The following is a 22,991-nucleotide window of genomic DNA, read 5'->3' on the forward strand; positions in this document are numbered from 1 at the left end:
TGGTGTGGCCCAGGAGAGAAGTGGGTCCTGGTACCCTTCTCTCTCAGTCTCTGACGGCCTGGAAGCTGCTCCAGTCTGTTGCTCCTTCCTGCCCTTCTCTCACCCAGAGCTTCCCAAATGAAGCAGCTCTCACACGGCAAGGGAGGCCACAGCCTTGTTGGGGATGGGGTGGAGGGAGGGGCGGCTCAGTCCCTGGGACCGAGAGCAACACTGGAGAGAACCAAGTGGATCTGCGGCCTGTTTCCATGGAACATTTAGCTGGGTTACTGTTCAGTCTCTGTTAGGCTTCGTAGAGCTGTAGGCTCAGTTCGAGAGAGACTGGGCAGTTCCTTACTCCAAAGGGCAGCCACAAGAGTTATGAAAACAGCAGTATCCATTGACTCAGCAATTTCACTGCTGGGAATTCAACCCAAAGAGATATCACAGAAAGAAAAGGCCATTGGCATAAAGATGATCACTGTGGTATTACTAATAATAGCCCCAAACCATGAACCACCCAGCTCCTTAGCAATAGGGGAATAAATTATAGAACATCAACCAAATGGAATACATATTATGCACCCACTAAAATTAGTATGTGAAGGCTATGTGCAAATATGGAAACATCGATGATGAAATTTTAACAACTCGGCACTGATCAGTTAGTTAAATCCCTTCCTTTTCCCTACAAGAGGTGTGACAAAGAACCTCAGAGGAACCTGCAAAAATGGAGAGTTAGGTTAGGGCAGTTGGATTACGAGTGACTTGTTGTCTTATTCATTGAATAAATAATTACTGAGCCCGGCCCATGTGGCTCAGTGGTTGAGCATCGACCCATGCACCAAGGGGTCGCCGGTTCAATTCCCAGTCAGGGCACATGCCCAGGTTGTGGGCCAGATCCCCAGTGGGAGGCATGAAGGAGGTGGCCAATCAATGTTTCTATCTCTCTCTCCTTCTCCCTTCCTCTCTCTCTAAAATCAATAAAGAAAAAAATAATAAAATAAATACAGTGATACCTCGGTTCTCGAACATAATTCGTTCCAGGAGGACGGTCGAGAACCAAATTGTTCGAGAACCGAAGCAATGAAACCCCAATAGGAAATAATGGAAACTGGATTAATTCGTTCCAAGCCCCAGAAAATGCCTATTTACTGGCCTAATTTGTATATAATATGTAGAAAAACATAAGTCTCAACAAGAAATAAAAGTGTACAGTATGTCTAAGGGTTAAATTCAGTGTAAAGCGTGACTCTCTCCACAAAGCGTGACTCTCTCTCTGCACTCACACTGATGACGCAGCAAGGCGCGCTGGGCCGAATGAACGCCATTCGGCTCAACTCGGCTCATCTCGGAAGTTCGAGTTCCAAATATTTGTTCGGATTCCAAGACAAAAGTTTCTCGAATCTCATGGTCGAATACCGATTTGGTCGAAATCCGAGGCGTTCGAGAACCGAGGTATCACTGTAATAATCATTGAGTGTTTAGTATGTGCTAGGTCCAGTGCTGGGGGCTGAGGATGGAGTAGTGGCTGAGGAAGCATTTCCTGCTCTCCATGTACAGCTTCAAATCTAATGCTAAGTTTTTTTCCTAAATGTTCTTCAAAGTTGTCATAGCACCATCTTTGAGGGGGGAGTAGTTGATGAGGACTATACGTGAAGAAGAGTGCTGCTCTCCTTCTGGGTAATGTATGTCACTCCTGGTATCAGAGCCACTTCCGGCTGGATTACACACATGTTAGAAAAAAGTCCAATGTAAATGTGGTGGTGATATTCCGGTCTTATAATGTTTCCTTTGAAACAAAAAAAAATTTTAATCCATGTTAAAAAAAAAAAAGAGGAAAAAAGTTAGAACTTGTTACTAATCTCACAGTTGAATAATTAAGTGTGCCTAATTCTGACAGTTGCATGCTAAATTATGCAGTGCCAAAAGTGACAAGTCTCTTACCTACACCATCCCGTCTATAGAGCCATGGTTTTAGCTTTGTAGCTGAAATATGCTGCCAGAAAACCTAATAAAAGGAAGCAAAAAGATTTCTGTTTATATTAAGCTGCCATTTGAGAAAGACTTTTAAATATGTTCTTCCCTGTGTGTAAATCTGACAGCAGTTGCATAATTAAAACCCCAGCGGAGAGTTTCCTTTTAATCTTTTCAAAGTCAACCAATAAAACATCCCTTAGGATGTCAAATGATGGATTAATACTCTGTGAATTGTTTAAATATCTGTGAGCTGGAGCACTGCCTCCAAGAATATTGCTTAATGCTAAAAAAACACAAGCCACCGTCTTCGCATCCCATGTGTTTGTGTACCTCAGGGCATGCAGATAACCACATGCCAGAGGCCACACACGCATCTGTAAGTTACTTTGTTAAATGGAGGGATCAAGAAATGGATACATGCACATGAAAACAAACCTGATTTCAATCCTTTGGGAATATGTCAGATAGCATAAGTGGGAGAAATAATAATTACCCAGGATTTCAGTTCAATGTAAGCAATCAAACCCTGGTCGGTGTGGCTCAGGGGTTAGAGCATCATCTCTCACACCAAAAGATCTCAGGTTCGATTCCCTGTCAAGGGCACATACCTGGGTTGCAATCCCCAGCCCCAGTCGGGGCAAGGGTGGGAGGCAACCAATCCATGTGAGAGAGAGAGACATCGATGTTTCTCTCTCCCCCTCCCTCCCTCACTTCCATTCTCTCTAAAAATCAATGAAAAAAAAAAATTCTCATGAGGATTAACAACAACAAAAAAATGTAAGCAATCAATATGAATAATTCAGACCATAAAGTGGATTTTAATTTTGCTTGAGCTATTTAGATTGACTTTCTATACAGCCTTAGCTTCTGCTAAACAATCACATCTCATCACGATGTTCCATCTAATCCTCAGTACACACAGCCCAACCTGCACTTTTCTTCTAAGTCTCCCTCTCATTTAAGGTCCATTTCTGCTCCCTTTTTCCTCCTCTAAACACACACACACACACACACACACACACACACACACACACGAAGGCTGAGAGCAAGTGACTTCTGTCTTTGGACCAGAGTTTACTAGAATGTCTCCTGCTTGCTAGCATTCCAGTCTCTGACCTTCTTGGTTAGATCTTTCCTTCCCAGCTAAGACCTGCCAGATGCTTCTAGGCAGTCAGCCCTCTAAGACAAGTCTGTTCCTTCAAGTTTTTTCTGGATTTAATCAGTTGTTGGCCTGATCAACAAAGCATTCTCCTGCCTAGCCCTGCCCTGATGTAATACACACACACACACACACACACAAACACACACTCTATTAAATACTTCAGTCTCAAACAAGAATGTGCCCACCAATTATATGCATGAAACTGGTAGAACAAACACTGCATAATTTGGATTCTGGACCCAGCTGAACACATAATTAACTGTGACCTGAGACAAGTCCCTTAACATTCTGCAATACATGGGATTGGACCAAAGGTCCCCTTCTTGTTCTAATCATCTTTAGAAAGGATAGCCAAGACATGCCGCCCAGAAACGCTGTAATCCAATAGCCCATGTTGGAAGATGCTTTAACCTTTGTTTTGGAAAATAAGCTTTAACTATTTAAAACATAGCACTGTGCCAGGCCAGTGTGGCTCAGTGGTTGAGCATCGACCCATGCACCAAGAGGTCACAGATTAGGTTCCTGGTCAGGGCACATGCCCAGGTTGTGGGTCAAATCCCCAGTGGGGGACATGCAGGAGGCAGCCAATCAACGTTCTCTCTCATTGATGTTTCTATCTCTCTCCTCCTCTCCCTTCCTCTCTCTAAAATCAATAAAGAAAACAAACAAACAACAACAACAATAAAAACATAGCACCAGGCCTGGCATGCACAATATATCATATTGATGAAATGATGAAGGAAGGGTTTTCTATATTAAAGTCTAGATGAATCATTTAGCTGGGTATACAAAACACACACACTCAAAATGTTTACCTGCTGCACAAACCATTCATGCTGTGATATTCACTAATCAAATAAAACTGAATGCATGTTAATTTCTCTCTTCACTGGATGAGGTAGCAGATAAAGAATCCTAATGGCCATCTTGGACCAAGCTTTGGCTCACCGAGTTGCTGAATCCATGAAAGCACCAGTAATAGTAATAATTGTCTCTGAAGACTCGGGGCATTTAAGGGGAAGGAACTATGTAAGCAGAAGAGAAACTGACATAAGCAGGTCTTTACTTAAATCACATCCAAGTACATTTTGCAAGAGAAGGCTAAAATGACAATCATGCTATTTTGGGATTCAGCAGAATTTATTTGACCAATTTGAACCATCGCCCTAGATCACGACATCGGGTGTATAAGTGACAGAGATCCTGGTACTGTAGGCTACCAAGGGTGGCTATCTTGGCACCTCTGCAAAGAACTAGTTCAATGCTGAGCTGTCCACAGGCTGATTCTGGTCCCTGAGTGCAACTCCTCTCATAGATGAATGTTTTCCAATAGCAGATTTTGAAAAATAATATGTTGGGTCATTCGTAACACAGACACTTCAGTGTAGCCCTCCCTACACTGCTTGCCCACATCCAAAAAGCACAAATCAGGAAAGAGAACACAGTTCTTTTCCGCTTGACTGAAAAACAGCCATCGCTGCCAGTAGATTAAAGGCTGGGGCTTGCAACAATTTGTCAACACACTGACTTGATTTTTGTGCAAAGAGCTGAGAGAATCTTTAGAAGCTATGACTGGGCAGTAAATGAAGAAATTGATGGGAGCTCATCAAAGAGGCACAGAGACAAAAGGTCACTGGAATGGGGCCCTGTCTGTATGAACCCACAGCCCATAGAGGAAGAAGGCACTACTAACACCTTTTCCTTTGTTGCTGGGAGAGAAATGCTGTAGCCTCCTAATATGTGCACAGGTCTCTGTATAGGTAGGAGAGCAAAAGAATGTGTTTACAAAAGGAAGAGCACAAAATCAGTAATGAGCTATGAACACATGATGTCATCTTTCAGGACTAAGCATCCTTAGTACTTTTAAAGCACTTAAAAAAACTCTAGTTGCTATAGCAACTTGATGCAGCTTTTCAAAGGGGATTTTTTTTTTTTTTTTTTTTTTGAGCGGGTCATTTTATATCTTCAATCACCATAACAACATGATATAGCTTTTAAAGGGTATTTTTATCCAATTTGTGTTTGGAATTGGGCCATATTTGCCTTTTTTAGTTTAAAATCATCAGATCAAGCATGACACATGAAAAATCATTGAAGGAAAAGAAACCTTTTAGTAAACTATACATACACACTGAGGGAGACATCTCTAGCTGTTCATATCCTGCACATGGATGCAATCTTTCTCTCTGCCTCCTAGCAGCCATCTGTGATGGCTTACACTGGTCAGTTAGTCCATGCTGCCAGTCTCTAGGCTGGCATACCAAGCCAGACAAGAACTCACCCATGGAAGGTGTGTCTATGAAATCCCTCACTTGTCAGCCCAATGAACCCAGCCCTCTCCTCCAAAACTACCAGCTTTGGGGTGACTAGAGGTCCAAACAGCCAAGTACCTTCTCCCACCCTGGGACTCCAGGTAGGAGTGGATGGAACACACAAAATTTTGCCAAAGTAAAAATATTGTATTTCTTCTGCATTCTGTACAGTAACTGGGAATGAGGTCTGCTTCATTTGACACCCAGGGGCCAGGGAGAGGGGGATGGGAAAAGTGGGTGAGAGGAGAAGAACAGAAGGTAGGGGTGGAGTGGGGAGCAGTGGTGGCTCCAGGATCTCTGCAGAAGAAGCCCAGAGGAGGGGAGAGTGGGAAAAGTGGGGAGCTTCAAGGAGTATTTACAAAGCATTTTTTGTAAAGTTGTGAAACCATGAACTATTTATACCAAAAAGGGAGAAGGGATGGTGGAAAGTATATAGATACTACCCCCACCCCGCCCAAATTACCCCTTGGTACTACTATTGGTTGGGGAAAATTGACAAGGTAACAAAGAAGAGAGGTTAAGAAATTGAAGGGGGGGGGCACGAAGGAGGGAGAGAAAACCAAGGGTGGCCCAGAACAAGAGCAGCTGAAGTCCAGGCCTCCAAGTCTCATTGGCTTTTCTTTGAGGAGGGGGTGGTGAGACTCCAGGAGAAGCAGGTGGGAGGGGGATTTAGGAAGATTCTGGGGAAAGTAGTCGCACTCCCCCCCCCTCCCCCCGCTAAAAAGGTTGGAGGACGCTGAGGGGAGAATGCGTGATAAAAAAAGAGGTAAGAGTAGATAAAAACACTGTGAGTGGAGAGGGAAGAGGCTTTCCAAATCATTTGTATGAGGAAACTGAGGCCGCAGGGCGTGAGAAATAGGGAGGAAGCAAAAGGCTCTTGATACATATGCTCACAAGTCCTTTTATAGAGGAAAAAACTGAGTTGCACAGAGGTTCAGTCACGGAGCTGGCAAGTGCTGGAGCGCGGGCGGCCACCGGGTCTGCCCAGCGCCTGGATGAGGGTTCTCCCCATTCGGATGGCCACACTGCCAGGCGAGTCGCCGCTGGGTAAGCGCCAGGGATGGGCCTCTCTGGTCACCTCCCGAACCAAAAGCCAGTTAAGAGAGAGGAGAGGCCGGAGGAGAGGAACGGGCGAAGAGGAGAGGGCGAGGAGAAAGTAGGCAATGGGGCATTACAAGAGAAGGGGTAGCTGATGGACGCGGACTCTGCTGCCGAGCAGCGGAAGGGGTGGCAAGTGAAAGGCGCAGAGAGGAACGCGCGGAGCGTTCTGCTCACCTATGGTGGATACCACGGTGCCCACGAAGTAGAAGGCGCCGGGGAAGTCCCAGCGAGGGCGCAGCGCGTCGGCTCGGACGCCAGCGGCCAGCGCGGCCTCGTAGTGCCGGAGGAAGGCGCGCAGCTCCGGCTCGGCCACCCCGTGCGCCGCGCTGAAGTTGCGCAGGGTGGCGCCCCAGCGCGCCCGCGCCTCCGCCTCGCCGGGGCTCTCCAGCACAGAGAAGACTGTGGCGCCCGCCACCAGGTAGAGGCCGATGAGCGCCGCCAGCAGCACGAAGCGCCCCGTGTCCTCGTTGAGGTGCGAGCGGCGGCAGCAGCAGCAGCAGCAGGAGGGGCGCGGCAGGCGGCGGCGGCAGCGGCGGGGCGGGGGCCGGGGGCTGCGGGAGGACATGGTCCGGAGCTCAGCCCCGGGCCCGGGGCGGTGCTCGTGGCCCGGGCCGCGACATCCCCCCCGCGGGAGCAGAAACGTGAGGATGGTGGCCAGTGGTCAGGGGCTGCTGCGGAGCCCCTCAGTGCCTCCCCAGAGCCTGGACGGCGGGGCGCCTCCGCCTCCTCGGCGCTCAGGCCGCACACGGGTCCCGCGGCCCTTCCAGCGCCCGGGCTGGGGCGCTCCTTTCCGCGCCCCGACGCCTCGCTGGCTTCCGCGGTTCTTCACCCGCCGCCTTCGGGCGCGGGGGTCTGCAGCTAGGCCCCTGCCGCCCTGTGGCCAGCGTCCGCGGGGCCCCGGGCCTCATACTCCTCTCCAGTCAGGCCGTGGGCTGCGGGCGGGGCGGGCTGTGAGCCCGGGCGCCTAGGACTGGGACTTGGCAGCAGGGCACGTACAGAGCCCCTGGGGGCGTCCCATGAGACAGCTCCCTGGCGTAGGCTGCGCGGGCAGTCCAGCTCCCGCCCCCGGGCCTGAGCTAGCGACGTCGGCTTCGGAGCCTCAGAACCGAGCTGAGTCCGGGGAAGCGCTCCCTTTCCAGCTCCAGCCGGAGAGCCGCCCGGCAAGGAGAGGCGGAGTCACCAGCCTGGGGCGGGGTGTTGGGGTGGGGGTTGGGGAGTATGGAAGGGAGGAAAGGGGTGGGGAGTTGGGCTGCTGCGACGCCTCCCGCCTCCCAGTCGTTCTGGCGGCACTAATGCGGGGCATCGAAGCAGGTGTCGGGACTGAGGTGCTTGCTACCACCCCGCCGGGAGGATGCTTCGGCTCCAGAATCCGTCCCTTATTTCCAAGCTGCTGCCAAACTTTGCTCAATTTGATGGTGCCCTGCAGTCTCAGGGGCTGGGGGCCGCAATACAAGTCTCCCAACACCCGGTTTCTCCGGCTCCAGTATGAAGTTTAAGTTCCCTCTCGCTCGCTTCTTCTTCCTCGATCCATCCGCAGTGCCAGGTCTCAGAGGGTTCCTTTGGGGAAATGATCCGGTTTGGGAAGAAGTCGAGCGACCAAGGAATGAGGGCGTCTCCTCCCCCTCTCCACTGAGTGGGGCAGCCGGCGTCAGCACCGCGGACAGCGCATCGGTGCCGCAGCCACCGAGCGGGAGGCTCAGGGGTTCCAGGGCTGCGGTGACCCACCGCGCCAGGCGAGGCCAGTCATCCTGTCGCGCTGTGCTCCCTAAACGCTCTCTCTCCCTTTCTACCTCCTGTCTTCCCCCAATCGGGGGCAGGTGCAGTCACTGAAGCAGCGTGCTGACAGGGCAGGATGCTGCGGAATAGACAGGGGAGGAGTCAAATAAGGAGTAAGGGACCGTGGTGCCTCCGGAGGAGGAAGTGTCCAGGCCCACCCTGCTGCTTGGATCTCCTCTCCCCACCCCAGCTCCCTGAACCAAACAGCCCGGGGTCGGGTAGCCTGGATAAGAATCTGGCTTTGGCAGGGTGTCAGAGGAGTTGTACTACCGGGAACTCATTAACAGGCTCTCAACCCAACGCCCCCACCCCCTCCCGCACCCGCCTCTGCGCTCGCGGGGCGGGGGGGGGGGGGGGGGAGTGCTCTTGAGCCGGGCTGCGCCGGGCGGGGATGGGGCATCGTAGCCCCCTCCGCCCTGTTGCTACTGGGGAAACAAGGCTACTCTGCAATTGCAAGAGTTTCTCTGCCGGTGGGTTGCAGGCAGGTTAAAAAGTTATGTGGTGAGGAACACCCTTAGTACAAACCGTCCTCTTTGGGCAGCCCGCCCCTTTTCTGTCCGGTACCCTTCCACAAGAGAGAAGGAGTCTGATGATGATGAGCTGGCACAGATGACAAAAAATAAAAGATAATAATGGTGACTGCTTAGATACCCTAGGTGGATGAACTGCGGCCAAATGCAAACCTGGCCTACCACCCCATATACCTGGCTGTCTGGCCTCCACCCTAGAAAACACTCAAGCTAAGATTGACCCAAAGTAGCGGCAACAGCGTCAGGGTGCTCAGAGAGGTCCCTGACAAGCACCCACAGCTCACTGGACAATCTGACCCCATGCCCCAAGTGCAGAAAGAGGGTGAAGCAGGTAGCTGTCTGAAAACCGAAAGGCATCTGACTTGGGACGTTGATTTTCCCAAACCAAGGCACATTGGAGTCTTGGATCATCCTAGAGATGCTTTTCCAGTGTGTAGACTGCACTCCCCTCTGTGTTAGAGAGGGGACAGGTAGGAAGAGACTCCACCAACACCACAGTCAGAACCAGGCTTCTTGGCACTGGGTGGCATGTGGCTAGTTTTCTTAGTAAGGGGTAGGGGAACCTTTGTGTGAGGGGGAGAACATCTCATCTGTGGTGGGAGCCTTATACAAGCACAAATTATTGCCATTGCAGACTATTGTTACTGTTCGCAAAAGTGCTCCTCTCTCTCTCTCCCTCTCCCTCTCCCTCTTACTTTCTCTCCAAGACTTTGCCTCCCCTGGGCTCTCCACTGGACACTGGAGTCACCCCAGCCATTTCCACCATCCATGCATATTCCCATCTCTATAAGTTCCTGCAGGCAGGGAGGATAGGCCAGCCATGGACCTCTGAGGCTAGATTCCACTTGACTGGTCAAGCTCTGACAGGCGCTCTGAGAAGTGTCATTCCAGGAGTTTGTCCTGGAATCTCCAGATGCAGCTGAAGGACACTGTCAGACCTCTCAGTGGCTTTCTCTGCCCAGACTCCCAGGGCAGGGACAGTGCTTCACTGCAGTGTTCTGTGCCTCTGGACCATCTCCTTGCTCAGTTGGCAGAGGGCCTGCCCTGTCCCCCAGCTTGTTATTCTAGCCTGATTAGCAGCAAACCCCTGGCATAAATTTCCACTCTGAATGACCTAATCAATTTTTATAATAGCAAAATGATAAGTTCCCTGCACATAGACATAGGTCCTTTAGAGAACCAGCCTCATGATGAATGATACTTTTGCCCACTGAATCAACATTTAAGTCACAGAATTCCAGCTGGCTATCTTTAATGCCTTTGCTTCAGCACCGAATTGCTACTGTAGCTTCCTAAGGATAGGGACATCCTGTCTCAAGTCTCTCCACACTTAGGTCCATCCTGCCTGCATCTGCCAGTTACTGCGTGATCATGCCCATTTAATCTGATTAAGTGACTGATTTCCCACACCACAGTCTCCAATGGCTCCCCCAAAGCTATAAAAAATTTAGTCTTTAAACCCTGAGGTTGTGATTCCCAACAAATCATTCAAACTTCATCTTTGACTACATTCTACTTATCCCCCAGGTACTCCATACTCAGCCCAATCACCAGTCCTTTGCTTCTCTTACGGCCCCTGCTAGAGTGCCATCTTCTTTGTCTTTTTCTTCAAATATACCGCTCAACTTCGGCTAGACCTTCTTGCCAGTAAACTTTTTTCTTTGTGGGATATTTTGACTCAATCACTTTGATACCATCATTGCAACCCTAAGGTCATTTGTTTCTGCCATGCCCTCAAGAACTTCAGACAAGGTGAGAGCTTTCCCTCCCAGAAGCACACCTGTACCTTTCCCCCCACAGGCATGCATCTCCTAAACTCTAAGGGACTTCATGAGACTTATAACCAAGGGAGCAATGGGCAGTTCTTCCTGGGCTAACCCCCTGAATCTGTCCCCAAGGCCCCATTTTCTCTGATTCCCCAGTGATCTGACAGCAGCCCCACCTTGGCTTGCTTCATTCCCATGTTTCTAGAGTCAAAGCTGCCTGCTGAGTCTCTCTTCTGTTGCTTCTTCTATCCTAAACCCTTCCTTGTTTCACTGTCCCAAGCTTTAATAAATGTACTCTCAAAAAAATAAATAAAAGGAACTTTAGATAAGACATCTAAGTAGTTATAGCCTCTCTGTCTGTCTGTCTGTCTGTCTCTGTCTTTTATAAAAGAAAATACAATGGCATGTCTTAACCAGGAAAAAAGTAAGATCAAATACAATCAACTGGCAATTCTACTCTTAGATATATACCCAACATAAATAAAAATATACACCACATAAAGACTTATACATATATGTTCACTGCAACATTATTTATAATACCCCAAAAATGGAAACAGCCATATGTCCATCAATTGATGAATGGGGAAGTACGTGATATACCAGTGATTTTCTTTTCTAAAAAATTAATTAATTAAAACATACCTTTATTGTTTAATGTATAACAATGTCTGTCTTTTTTCCCCTATTGACCCCTGCCTGCTCCTGTCCCCCTCCTGCCTTCCCCACACTATTGCCTGTGTCCATTGGTTATGCATCTATGCATATAAGTTCTTTGGTTTATCTCCTCCCGCCCCTTCTACCCCCTTCCCTTTGAGTTTCATCAGTCTAACAACCATTTGGGGTTTTTTTGTTTTTGTTTTTATTTTTTCTTTATTGATTTTAGAGAGAGAGGAAGGGAGAGGGGGAGAGAGAGAGAGAGATAAAAACATCAATGAGAGAGGACATCAACTGGCAACCTCCTGCATGCCCCCCACTGGGGATCAGGCCCACAACCTGGGCATGTGCTTTGACCGGGAATAGAACCAGCGACCTCCTGGTGCATGGGTCAATGCTCAACAAGTGAACCACACTGGCCGGGCACAACAATTTTGTACTTCTTAATCCCTTCACCTTTTTCACCCATTCCCCCAACCTCCCTCCCATCTGGCAACCAACAGAAAGTTCTCTGTATCTATGAATATGTTTCTGTTCTGCTTATTCATAGATTTCAATTTTTGATAGATTCAATTGTTGATAGATATGTATTTATTGCCATATTATTGTTCATATTTTTATCTTCTTTTTCTTCAAGAAGATCCTTCAACATTTCATATAACACTGGTTTGGTGGTGATGAACTCCTTTAGCTTTTTCTTGTCTGGGAAACTCTTGATATGGCCATCAATTCTAACTGAGAGCTTTGCAGGATAGAGTAATCTTGGTTGTAGGTTCTTGCTTTTCATCACTCTGAATATTTCTTGCCACTTCCTCCTGGTCTGCAAAGTTTCTTTTGAGAAACTGGCTGACAGCCCCATGGGAGCCCTGTTGTAGGTAACTAACTGCTTTCCTCTTGCTGCTTTCAAGATTCTCTCTTTGTCTTTAACCTTTGTCATTTTGATGATGATATGTCTTGGTGTGGACTTCTTTGTGTTCATCTTGTTTGGGACTCTCTGTACTTCCTGGACTTGTATGGCTGTTTCTTTCACCAAGTTAGGGAAATTTTTTGTCATTAGTGTTTCAAATAGGTTTTCAATTTCTTGCTCTCTCTCTTCTCCTTCTGGCACCCCCATGATGCGAATGTTGGTATGCTTCAACTTGTCCCAGAGGTTCCTTACACTGTCCTCATTTATTGCATTCTTTTTTCTTCTTGCTGTTCTGATTGGGTGTTTTTTGCTTCCTTATATCCCAAATCAATGGTTTGCTTCTTGGCTTTACCTACTCTACTATTGATTCCCTGTAAACTAGTCTTTATTTCAGTTAGTGCCTCCTTAATTTCTGATTGTGCATCCTTCATTTCTGACTGGCCCTTTTTTATGTTCTTGAGGCCCTCACTAAATTTATTGAGCATCCTTATCACCAGTGTTTTGAACTCTGCATCTGTTAGATTGCTTATCTCCATTTTATTTAGTTCTTTTCCTGGAGTTTTGTTCTGTTCTTTCATTGGGACATGTTTCTTTGTCTCCTCATTTTGGCTGCCTCCCTGTGTTTGTTTTCATGTATTAGGTAGAGTTGCTATGACTCCTAGGCTTCCTAGGGTGGCCTATTGTAGGTTTTCTGTAGGGTTCTGTGGCACAGCCTCCCTGATCACCCCAGTTGGGCCCTCAGGGTGCACCTCTTGTGTGACTGTACACCTTTTTGTTGTAGTTGAGTCTTTATTGCTGTTGGCATGTCAAAGATAGGGATTTATTCAGGCTTATCAGCTGCAAGAACTGGCTGTGCCCACTGACCACTGACCTCTGACTACCTTAGAGGATCAGCTGTGCAGGGGCCCACCCCACAGAGCAAGATTTACTTCAGCAAGGCTCTGGTACCCACTGAGTCCATTCCTTGAGTGTGTCACTTGTGGAGATGGTTGGGTGGTAGTACTTCGACATGGTCTGAAGCTGTCCACTGGGTGTGCTGGCTCTGGGGCAAGGTCAGCCACTGCCTGTGTTCTATCCAGGGCCACCAGGCATAAGCTACAAAGCGATTTTCCAATGGCTGCTTTTTGTGCTGGGCTTGGAGGTGCCCAGGAAAAGCCAAGTTGTGAACCAAGGCTGGCAGCTCCTAGTTTCGGGCCTGGAGCCACTTAGTGAGAGGTATGGGGCTTGCTGAGGCCAGGTGCTGCTTTTTTTGAGATAATTTAGGAAAATATGAAACAGGAGCCAAGACAGGCCATTCCTATGCTAAAACCACTGGAAACAGCTTGGGTGGGCCTGAAAGTTGAGTGGGGCAAGGCCTCAGGGAATCACCAGGGCGGGGCCAACAGTGTGATCCAGGTTGCTGGAGAGCCATATATGGCACTCCTTCTGCTGGCCTCGTGGGGGAAGGGCTCACCAAAGGAACAACGGCCTCTGCCAGCACATCTGTCTGGGAGAAAGCTGCCTCTCCATCTCTCTTCCAAATGCCAAACAACTCAGTTCTTCCCTATATGTCTCTGGTGTCTTTCAGGCTGCCTCCCCCACACTGGAGCCTGGAGAGAGTGGGTTCAAGTAAGTCCATGAGAGGGCCCTTTAAGAGGAACTGCCTGGGGCTCCAGAAGCCTCAACCTTCTTCAGCCTCAATTCCTATTGTTTTAAATCCTCACCGAAGATATTTTTCTATTTATCTTCAGATAGAGTGGGAGGGAGGGGGAGAGAGAGAGAAACATGGGTGTGAAAGAGACACAGTGACTGGTTGCCTTCAACATGACCTTGACCAGGGCAGAGGACGAACCGCAACTGAGGTGTATGCCAAACCGGCCAGGGCTCCCACTGTTTTTTTACAGCCAGAAGTTATGGGGACTTCTTTTTCTGGGACTTGAACCCTGAGCTGGGAGCCTGGTGTGGGATGGGGACCCCTCACTTCTCAGGGAGGACCTTCCCAGTCGAGGTGTTCTCCTGATTTTTATCTGTCACATATGGGTGTGAGATCAGCCGGTCTGTGCCTCCGCCCCTCCTACCAGTCTCGATGTGGCTGTTTCTTTAATTTCATAGTTGTAGGACTTCCATTCAGCTTGATTTCAGGCAGTTCTGAACAATGGTTGTTCTGTAGTTTAGTTGTAATTTTGATGTAGTTGTTGGAGGAGGTGATATTGCATTTACCTACACCACCATATTGACCAGAAGTCCATAGCAGTGATTTTTAACTAGTGTGCCAAAAGAATTTTTTAAACTTGCAATATCTGACTATTTAGTCAGGGCACCTTTTTTCCCTTAGATTGTCAAGTAAAAAAATAACAACAGCCAACATACAATAGCCGTCCAATGTGAATAAATTAAAATTATATATATTTTTTGTCAGATCAGCAAAAAAAGTAATATATTTTATGGTGGCAGAATTTTAATAATTAGTTTATGTGTGCCATGAGATGAAAAAGGTTGAAAATCACTATGATATAACCATACTATAAAGTATTCAGCAATAAAAAGGAATAAAGTACTGATACATGCTACAACATGAGTGAATCTTGAAAGCATTATACTAAGTAAAGTGTCAGTCACAAAAGGTGACATGTAATATGATTTCATTTGTTGTTGTTGTTTTAATTTTTTTTTTATTGATTTTAGAGAGAGAGGAAGGGAGAGAGAGAGAAAAAACATCGAAGAGAGAGAAACATCGAAGAGCGAGAACATCGATGAGAGAGAGCCTGAATTGACTGCCTCCTGCATGCCCCCCACTGGGGATTGGGCCCACAACCTGGCCATGTGCCCTGACCAAGAATTGAACTGGTAACCTCCTGGTGCATGGGTCAATGCTCAACCACTGAGCCACACTGCCTGGGCAATATGATTTCATTTGTATGAGATGTCCAGAATAAGCAAATCCACGAAGACAGAAGTAACTTAGTGGTTGCTAAGGGCTGGGAAGTTGAGGAGGAATGGGAGTGACTACCAATAGGTATGTGGTTTCTTTTGAGGGTGATAAAAATATTCTAAACTTGATTGTGGTGATGATTGTACAGCTCTGTAAATATGTTAAAAAGCGCCCTGGCCGGTTTGGCTCAGCGGTTAGAGCGTTGGCCTGCGGTCCGGAGAGACCCGGGTTTGGTTCCCGCTAAGGGCATGTACTTCGGTTGCAGTTTGTCCCCGGCCCTGGTTGGTCGTGCGGGTGGCAGCCACTCGATGTGTCCCTTCACGTCGATGTTTCTCTCTCTCTCTCCCTTCCTCTCTCTCCCTCCCACTCTATCTGTACAAAAAATGGAAAAATATTCTCAGGTGAGGATTAAAAAAAAAAAAAATGTTAAAAAGCATCAAATTGTTTGTGCTAAGTGGTTGAATTATAAGTACAAATGCAACCAATTAAACGAATCATTTTTGAAAAAAGTGAAAATAGAAAATAATTTATCCCAAGAAAATTGATATCTTTAAAATAAAAATATAGAAACAATTTAACTATGCTGAAGAAAAAATTGATTATAAAGTTAAAGGAGTTTGCTCTAGAAAATTCTTTTAAAAATTAATCTGTGTTGGTAAAATGTTGATGAAAAATTACGCATTCCAAGTAGCAGATTCAAAATGTCCTGGGTGTTTCTAAATCTCTTTGATCTTCCTGATCTCAGAACTCCACTAATATTCATTGTCTGCATTACTCATTAGCAATTAGTTGTGAAACAAGATATAATAATTTATATAAATCTAGAGAAGTTGATCATCCCTATTCTGTAAAGTGTCACTTGAGTTGCCTTCTTAGTTGTACAAATGCAGAAATCCTCCTTTCTCCATTCTCCTGAAATTAGGGTTTCATAAAACCTTTATGTCTTCTGTAATTTGGCAAAAATTTGGCCAACGAGGAGTAAACCAGCTTTATCTGGGGCCGTCTGGGACAGAAAGAAAAGACATCTGATCTGCCTTCCATGAATTTGAGGCCAGAGAGCTTTGTTGAGGAAAAATATGGGCAGTGTCCAACTACAGCCCAAGAGCTGGGAGAAAAGTCCCTCAAGAAGAAATTATTGAGGAACAGGAGTCTGACTAGAAGCTAGGCTCAGACAAATGTCTAAATGCTTTGGTGGCACAGGATGTAACTGAGGCTGGATGGCCCATAAATCCATCTCCCTGGCACTGTGAGATTTGAAGATAAGGCTGGAGCCTAGACTTATGCCCTGAGAGCAGGGCAGCCTTGGTGCTGACGGTGGCACTTCGTGGTAAAGTACCTCTGAGCAGCCATAGATAAACAATGCCACAAACAGTGCAGAGACGCTTACTATAACAGGGCTGACTTTCTCCTTTTCTTTCCAGTTGGCATTTAGAAGAGGCCATTCATTTTGGACTGAATACATCTCTATTTCCTTAGTTATCTTCTATCTTAATGTTCTATCCATTATTAAAAGTGAGTATGGAAGTCTCCAATTATTGTAAAGCTGTCTATTTCTCCCTTCAAACCTCAGTGTTGCCATGGCTGGTTTTGCTCAGTGGTTAGAGCAATGGCCCTTGGACCAAAGAGTCATGGATTCGATTCTGGTCAAGGGCACATACATCGGTTGCAGTTTGATCCCTGGCCCTGGTTGGGGTCATGCGGGAGGCAACCAATCAGTGTGTCTCTCTTGCGTCAATGTTTCTCTCTCTCCCCCTTTCTCCCCTTCTATCTGAAAATCAATGGGAAAAATGTCCTCTGGTAAGGATTTTTGTAAAAATATCTCTCAGTGTTGATTATTATATTTGGGGGCTCTGTTATTTGGTGCATATGTTTTTATAATTGTTATAGTTTCTGGATGGATTTATCCTTTTATCAATATGTGATGTCCTTTTTTTGTCTCTTGTAAAAATTTTTTATTGAAAGTCTAATTTAACTGATATTTGTACAGCCACTCCAACCCTCTTAGTTACTGTTTGCATGGAATATATTTTTCCATCCTTTCACTTTCAATCTATTTGTGTCTTTGGATCTTAAGTGAGTCTCTTGTAAACAACATATACTTGGATCCAGCCTTGCAACTGAACTTGCTAAAAATTTCTGTGATTGTTCAGCTGCCTCCTGGCATATTTCCAAATAATCAATGAATAGATATTTATTGACAACTTATTAGGCACAAAACAGTGTGCTATAAACTGTGTGTGTGTGGGGGGGGGGCTGATGATGATGATGATGAGTTCTGCTCTTCCTGCAAGAGCTTAAACTCTGGTTGAGGAGACAAGATATATATATGAAGCAGTAAGTATTATGACATAGTGGATATAGTTAGGAGCTGACTGTGTGGTCCTGATCATGAGAGGTCAGAGAGCTGTAAGGGTCAGAAGAAGCTTTGAGTAGAAGGCAGGATGTCAGCTGGTCCTGAAGGTTTAACAGGATTATAATGGACTGGAAGAGAGAAGGAACATCCCAGCCAGGAGAACTGACATGTGTGCAAGTGTAGAAGCATATTGTGTTCAAGTAACTGTGGCAAACAGTGAGCGGATGTGGGTGAGAAGAAAGGGAAGAGTCTTTGTCTTTTGTGATACATGACTTCATTGGCTGGCCCCTCAGTCTCACAGTATGACTTCAGTGAATGCAGTATGTTTTAAAGGTACTTTTTTTATTTCATATTATAGGTTGTTCAATAATATTTCGATTCAAACATATTTGTTGAGTACATTCTATGTGCCAAGAACTGGTCCCAGTACCTCAGGTTGAGTAATGATCGTGGAGCTTACATGACTTTCATTTATAGAGAGAGTACTATTTGCTGGCATAGTGCCCTCTCAAATGAAGATTTAGTTGAATTTCACGTTGCAAGTATTCTGGATTTTTTAGGTTCCTCCTTCTTTCCTCTCCCCTGTATTTTTTTATTACTCTTTCCTTCCCCATTAAAATATCAGTAAATGTTTGGGTTTGGCTTCTCAGTGAGACTGCTAGTTCCCACTCAGATCCATTCTCCACCTTTATTTCAGCAACAGAACACTAATTTTATTTGGGGTGTAATGTGCCCAGTTAAAAGACTCCATTTTCCAGCCTTCCTTGTAATTAGGTGAAACTGTATTTTTTTTTTCCTCACCCAAGGACATTTTTCCATTTTTTGTTCAGATAGAGGGGGAGGGAGAGAGAGAGAGAAACATCAATGTGAAAGGGACACATTGAGTGGCTGCCACCTGCACGACCAACCAGGGCTGGGGACAAACTGCAACCGAGGTACCTGCCCTTAGTGGGAACTGAACCCGGGTCTCTCTGGACCACAGGCCGATGCTCTAACCACTGAGCCAAACCAGCCAGTGCGAGACTGTATTTTTAAGTTCTAGTAAAATATTATATGGGACTTCCAGGAAGGCTGTGTAAAGGATACAAAGTCCACAGAAAGGGTTCCTTTTTTTTTTCTTTATATGTACACTGCCTTAACTTATTTTCTAAAATTATCCCCTTTTATATTTTGTTACAGTGAAAACTCACTGATTCTTCAAAAGGTAACCATCTTAAACTAGATAATATCTAATTATTTTTATATTAATTTGTTACAGATGTTTCTCCTTTTTCCCCCAGAAGAGGTTCCCTTTTGCCTCTTCACCATTTCTCCTCCCTCAGTCAGGATACCAGAATATGAATGTGATGGCTGGGGCTCCAGCTGCTACTTTGAATCATGAGGTGACTTTGAGGATGGAAGCCACATTGTGGAGGAGCAAGATGATGAAGTAAGGTTGTGTAACAGAAGAAAGCCTACCTTTAGTCTTCTTTTATGGGAGAAAATTAACCTTTATGTATTTAGCCCATTGTTGTCCAATTTCTTATTTAATCCTCACCTGAGGATATTTTTCTATTTATCTTCAGATAGAGTGAGAGAAAGGGAGAGAGAAACATCAATATGAGAGGGATACATCAACTGCTGCCTCCCGCATGACCCCAACCAGGGCCAGGGACAAACTGCAACTGATAGATGCCCTTGACCAGAATCCAACCCGTGACTCATTGGTCTGAGGGTCAACGCTCTACTGCTGAGCCAAACTGGCCAGGGCTGTCCAATTTCTTTCACTACTACCCCAAATATTCAGAATTCCCAGCTTGAAATCAGTCTGCTGTAAGAATTTATACCTTCAAATGTTGTGAGACAGGCCTGACCCTTTCATCTGTTTCCATTTTTCCCTCTCATTCCCCAATCTCCCCTCTTCTCTCAGGTATCCTGTACCCTGTGGTCTCATTATGGTTGACTTTCCTGTGAAGTCCCCCCACCCCCACTTGATGCTTTCATGTTCTTGCAATTGAGAGAACTAAAATGTCAGGAACTTTTCTAATTAAAAAACACTAGGTTACCGGAAATAAAAGCAAAAAACAAAGCAGAGGAGAAGGGCACAAAGAGAAAGATGCTTTGGGGTTGCCATAGCTAATATCTCATTGTTGAAATGAGTCAGAGGTCTAAGAATATTGAATTGATCTTTAGAGATTGGAGCATTTGCTTTAGCTAGGCAACTCTCAGAAAGAGGGTTGAGCCCAAGAGGAGAGAGGCACGGAAGGCGGCATTGGAGACCAGGCAGTTTTTGGAAGGAGTGTTCTTATAACCAAACCATTTTTCATATTATTAACTTGTCTGTGGATTGCAAAACGCACGTAAAGACAAGAGATTTGTTCATTGGACATCAATTACAACTCCCGTGCTGAAGATGGATCACAGCACAGATCACACTCAAAGAACTGGCAGAGAAATGAGTTGACTGTTTCTCTTGCTAATAGCCCAGAAATGAGCCTTGGTGGGTAGAGATATTGGAGGAGGAGTATGGGGGTGATGTCCAGAAGGGTAGGATTAATAGAGGTAGGTGTGGGGATGGGGTGGGGAGAAGACTGTTGGGGATCCCTTTCCAGGTGTTACATAAGTCAGTAGGGCTTCTGGGGGAAGCAGTGTTCCTTGTCTTCTCTGTAGAAAAACATGTGAGTGTGGTCAGCCTGCTTTTATTTCTCCCTCTCTTCCTCCTTTCTTTCCCTTTCTTCCTCCCTTCCTTCCTCCCTTGCTTCCTTCCACCTATGCAACAAATATTTCTAAACATTTACTCTGTGCCAGGCAATATGCTATTAAAGATTCTGACTCATCACAAATTGCCTGTATTTTAGGATGGGTCAGGAAGGGGGGGGGGGTGCGCTGAGGGCTTAGTCCCGGAGAGGCAGTCAGAGCTACTCACATCCTCAGTGCTTTTTCGATCTTTTTTCTCCTTTTTTTTCATTTCCATTTCCATTTGCAATCTTGGGATTGAAGTGGACTGTATTCTACCTTCATGTGGTCCTGGGCCTTCTACATCCAAGTTCCCTGGGGCTCTTGCTGAATATGCAGTCCCTAGGACGCCAGCCCAGACCAGCAGAATCCCAATATCTGGGCATTGGCCTGGGAACTTGCAGGCTCAGCAGACTTCCCTGGTGAGTCTCCTGCACTGTGGCATTTGTGGACTTGGGCCCTTGGACCAATTGAAATGAGCCTTCCAGGATTAGAGTTTGAAAAAATACTTGGCCATAATCCCCTGTCATGAACAAAGGTAAAAAAAATACAAAGCGAGGTTCAGGGCCAGTTTTACCACTCACTTGCTCTGTGACCTTGGCTAGTTGCCCTCCACCCTCCCTTTCTTCATGCCACCTATGAACCAAGTGTACCACGTATGACCAAGTAACCTGGATGCTCAGCTCAGGGGCAACAAGGTGATGTTATTAAAAACCTTTCTTATGAGTGACTCAACGAGACACCTCTTCAGAGTTTGAAGAACATTTCATTTTTCTCCCAGACTCTCCTGCCCTACTGTCAGGGAGGTTCCCAGAGGCCTGGGAACCTGGGACTTGTCTCTCCCAGGAGCACAGCCATGAGTGCGTTTCTGCATCATCTCCAGGGCCCCTGAGGAGTGCGGCCGGCAGCCCCAGGGAGGGAGCTTGTCTGCTCAGTGGTGGTTTGCAGACCCTTCTGTTCAGCATTTAGCAACTCACACCTGTGGTAGAACAATTGAGATTTGTCAGGCGGAGAGGTGAGGGAGATCGAGAAAGGAGAAAAGACGGACCAGTTCCGGGAAGGTTTGCCAGAAAGTTCCGACCTCTTCCCTGGTTGTCGAGCAGGAAGAAGAGTGCCGAGTAAATGTCCTCTTGCAGGTTGATTACAACCTGGGAGGTGTTTTTTTATTATATGAGTCCTCACTATGTTATATGTAAAAAGCATAATACACTATAACCTGAGAATAATAAGCCCACGAAGCACTGGATTCACCTGGGGAACTGTGGCTGCCCTTGACATTTCTTTTTCTTTCTTTTTTTTTGATTTGTGCCCCTAGCAGGAACTGAACCCGGGACTCTCTGGTCCACAGGCTGACCCTTCAACCGCTGACTCAAACCGGCCAGGGCTGCCCTTGACATTTCTTGTAAGCAGATTTTATCAGGAGTAAAGCCCAGGCCAGGGGAGGGGGGGCCCCTATGAAAATGCCAAGATTCCTGTGACTTTCTCCTCTTCTCACTGCCCTGAACAGAACCTATATCTCAAAGGGCTCACTTGCTCATTTCTTTCCCCAAGAAGTATTATGGGGCACCAACTACATACCAGGGACGCTGCTAGGTGCTGGCTCCAAGAGCTGACTTTTTCTGCCTTCCTGGAGCTTCGGGCCACTGGGGAATGAAAAAGCACACAGTAAGTGAAAAACGAACATGTGACAATAGCTATGAGGGAGGACGGCATAGTTCTATGAAAATGCATATAGGGAGAGTTGCCAAGACAGGGCCAAGATGTGCAGGCATTGACCAGGAGGAGGGTATGGGAGTGCCAGAGAGAAGCCATGCCAAAGGAACAGCATGTGCAAAGTCCTCTTGGCTCAAGGGAAGAACTGAAGAAGGCCCCGGTGGGGGTGCAGCCCTGTAAGGATGTCTAGGTAAAATGGGAAGTCATCGCTGTGCTCTAAGCTGAGGTGCTGGATTTACAGGTGGCCTCTGATTCTCCTGAGGTCTCATTGTGGATCAGGAAGAACTTGGTCCAGAGTCCTGATTCCTCCCTGTCACTGGCTACATCTAGACAGACACCCAAGTCCTGTCTATTCCACCTTAGAAATTGCTCTCCAATGGACCTTCCTCCTCCCTGAGCCCACTGCCACGGTGGGAGTCCCAGCCTTCCCTCCCCTGTACTCCTGCAGTTCTGGGTTCTCCGCTTGAGAATCTTTCCTCTGCAATCCACCCTCCATGGTGGCTTTCTTCCTAGAACATACACCCGGCCTCTCCCCGCCTTGTGCACCTCTGATAGCTCCCCAGTGCCTACAGGAGCAACCCCAGTGTCTTTAGAGCAGTCCCCCCTAGGCTCTGCTCTTTCTTATCTATCTACCTGCTGCCTCCTCTCCTTACTTCTAGCCCCCACCACCTCCGTGTATACCAGATGCTACAGCCCAAAGGAACTTCTCAGCCACCCCCAAACACACACACTTTGCCGTTCCCTCTTCCTGGAATGTCCTTCTTTCTTTACTGGAAACTTCGTTTCCTTTGTCAGCATAGCAACAGACATGCCACCTCTGCCAGACACCATCATATCCCCAGGCAGGAAAATTCTGCTGCTACAGCTCCTCCTCCCTGGCTAGGGAGAGCAAACTTCTCTTGAGGTCAAACCTCCATGTAGCACCTGGCCCATGATGAATGCTCAAGAAACGATGGAAGCAAAGTCCACATATTATATGATACTAGTTATTTATTTAAATATTTTCCTTTCTTTATTTTTTTAGAGAGAGAAAGGGAGAAGGAGCGCGAGATAGGAACATTGACTGGCCGTCTTCCATGCCCCCACTGGGGACTGGACCCACAACTGGGGCATGTGCCCTGACCGGGAATCG

At 46.7% G+C, this 22,991-nt stretch overlaps 1 protein-coding gene across 1 annotated transcript in view; it reads right to left on the reverse strand.

The window, feature by feature from the left end:
• The window catches only part of KCNK12 (potassium two pore domain channel subfamily K member 12), a 47,084-nt gene extending 39,966 nt beyond the window's left edge, over positions 1–7,118 (reverse strand). Inside the window, exon 1 of the mRNA XM_036263396.1 lies at positions 6,706–7,118. Within this exon, the coding sequence (XP_036119289.1) occupies positions 6,706–7,096 (391 nt within the window). The 5' untranslated portion in view covers positions 7,097–7,118. The remainder of the gene's footprint in view (positions 1–6,705) is intronic.
• Positions 7,119–22,991: the final 15,873 nt, after the last annotated feature.

The sequence above is a fragment of the Molossus molossus genome, unplaced genomic scaffold (assembly GCF_014108415.1).
Source record: "Molossus molossus isolate mMolMol1 unplaced genomic scaffold, mMolMol1.p scaffold_m16_p_15, whole genome shotgun sequence".
In the NCBI taxonomy this organism is placed as follows: domain Eukaryota; kingdom Metazoa; phylum Chordata; class Mammalia; order Chiroptera; family Molossidae; genus Molossus; species Molossus molossus.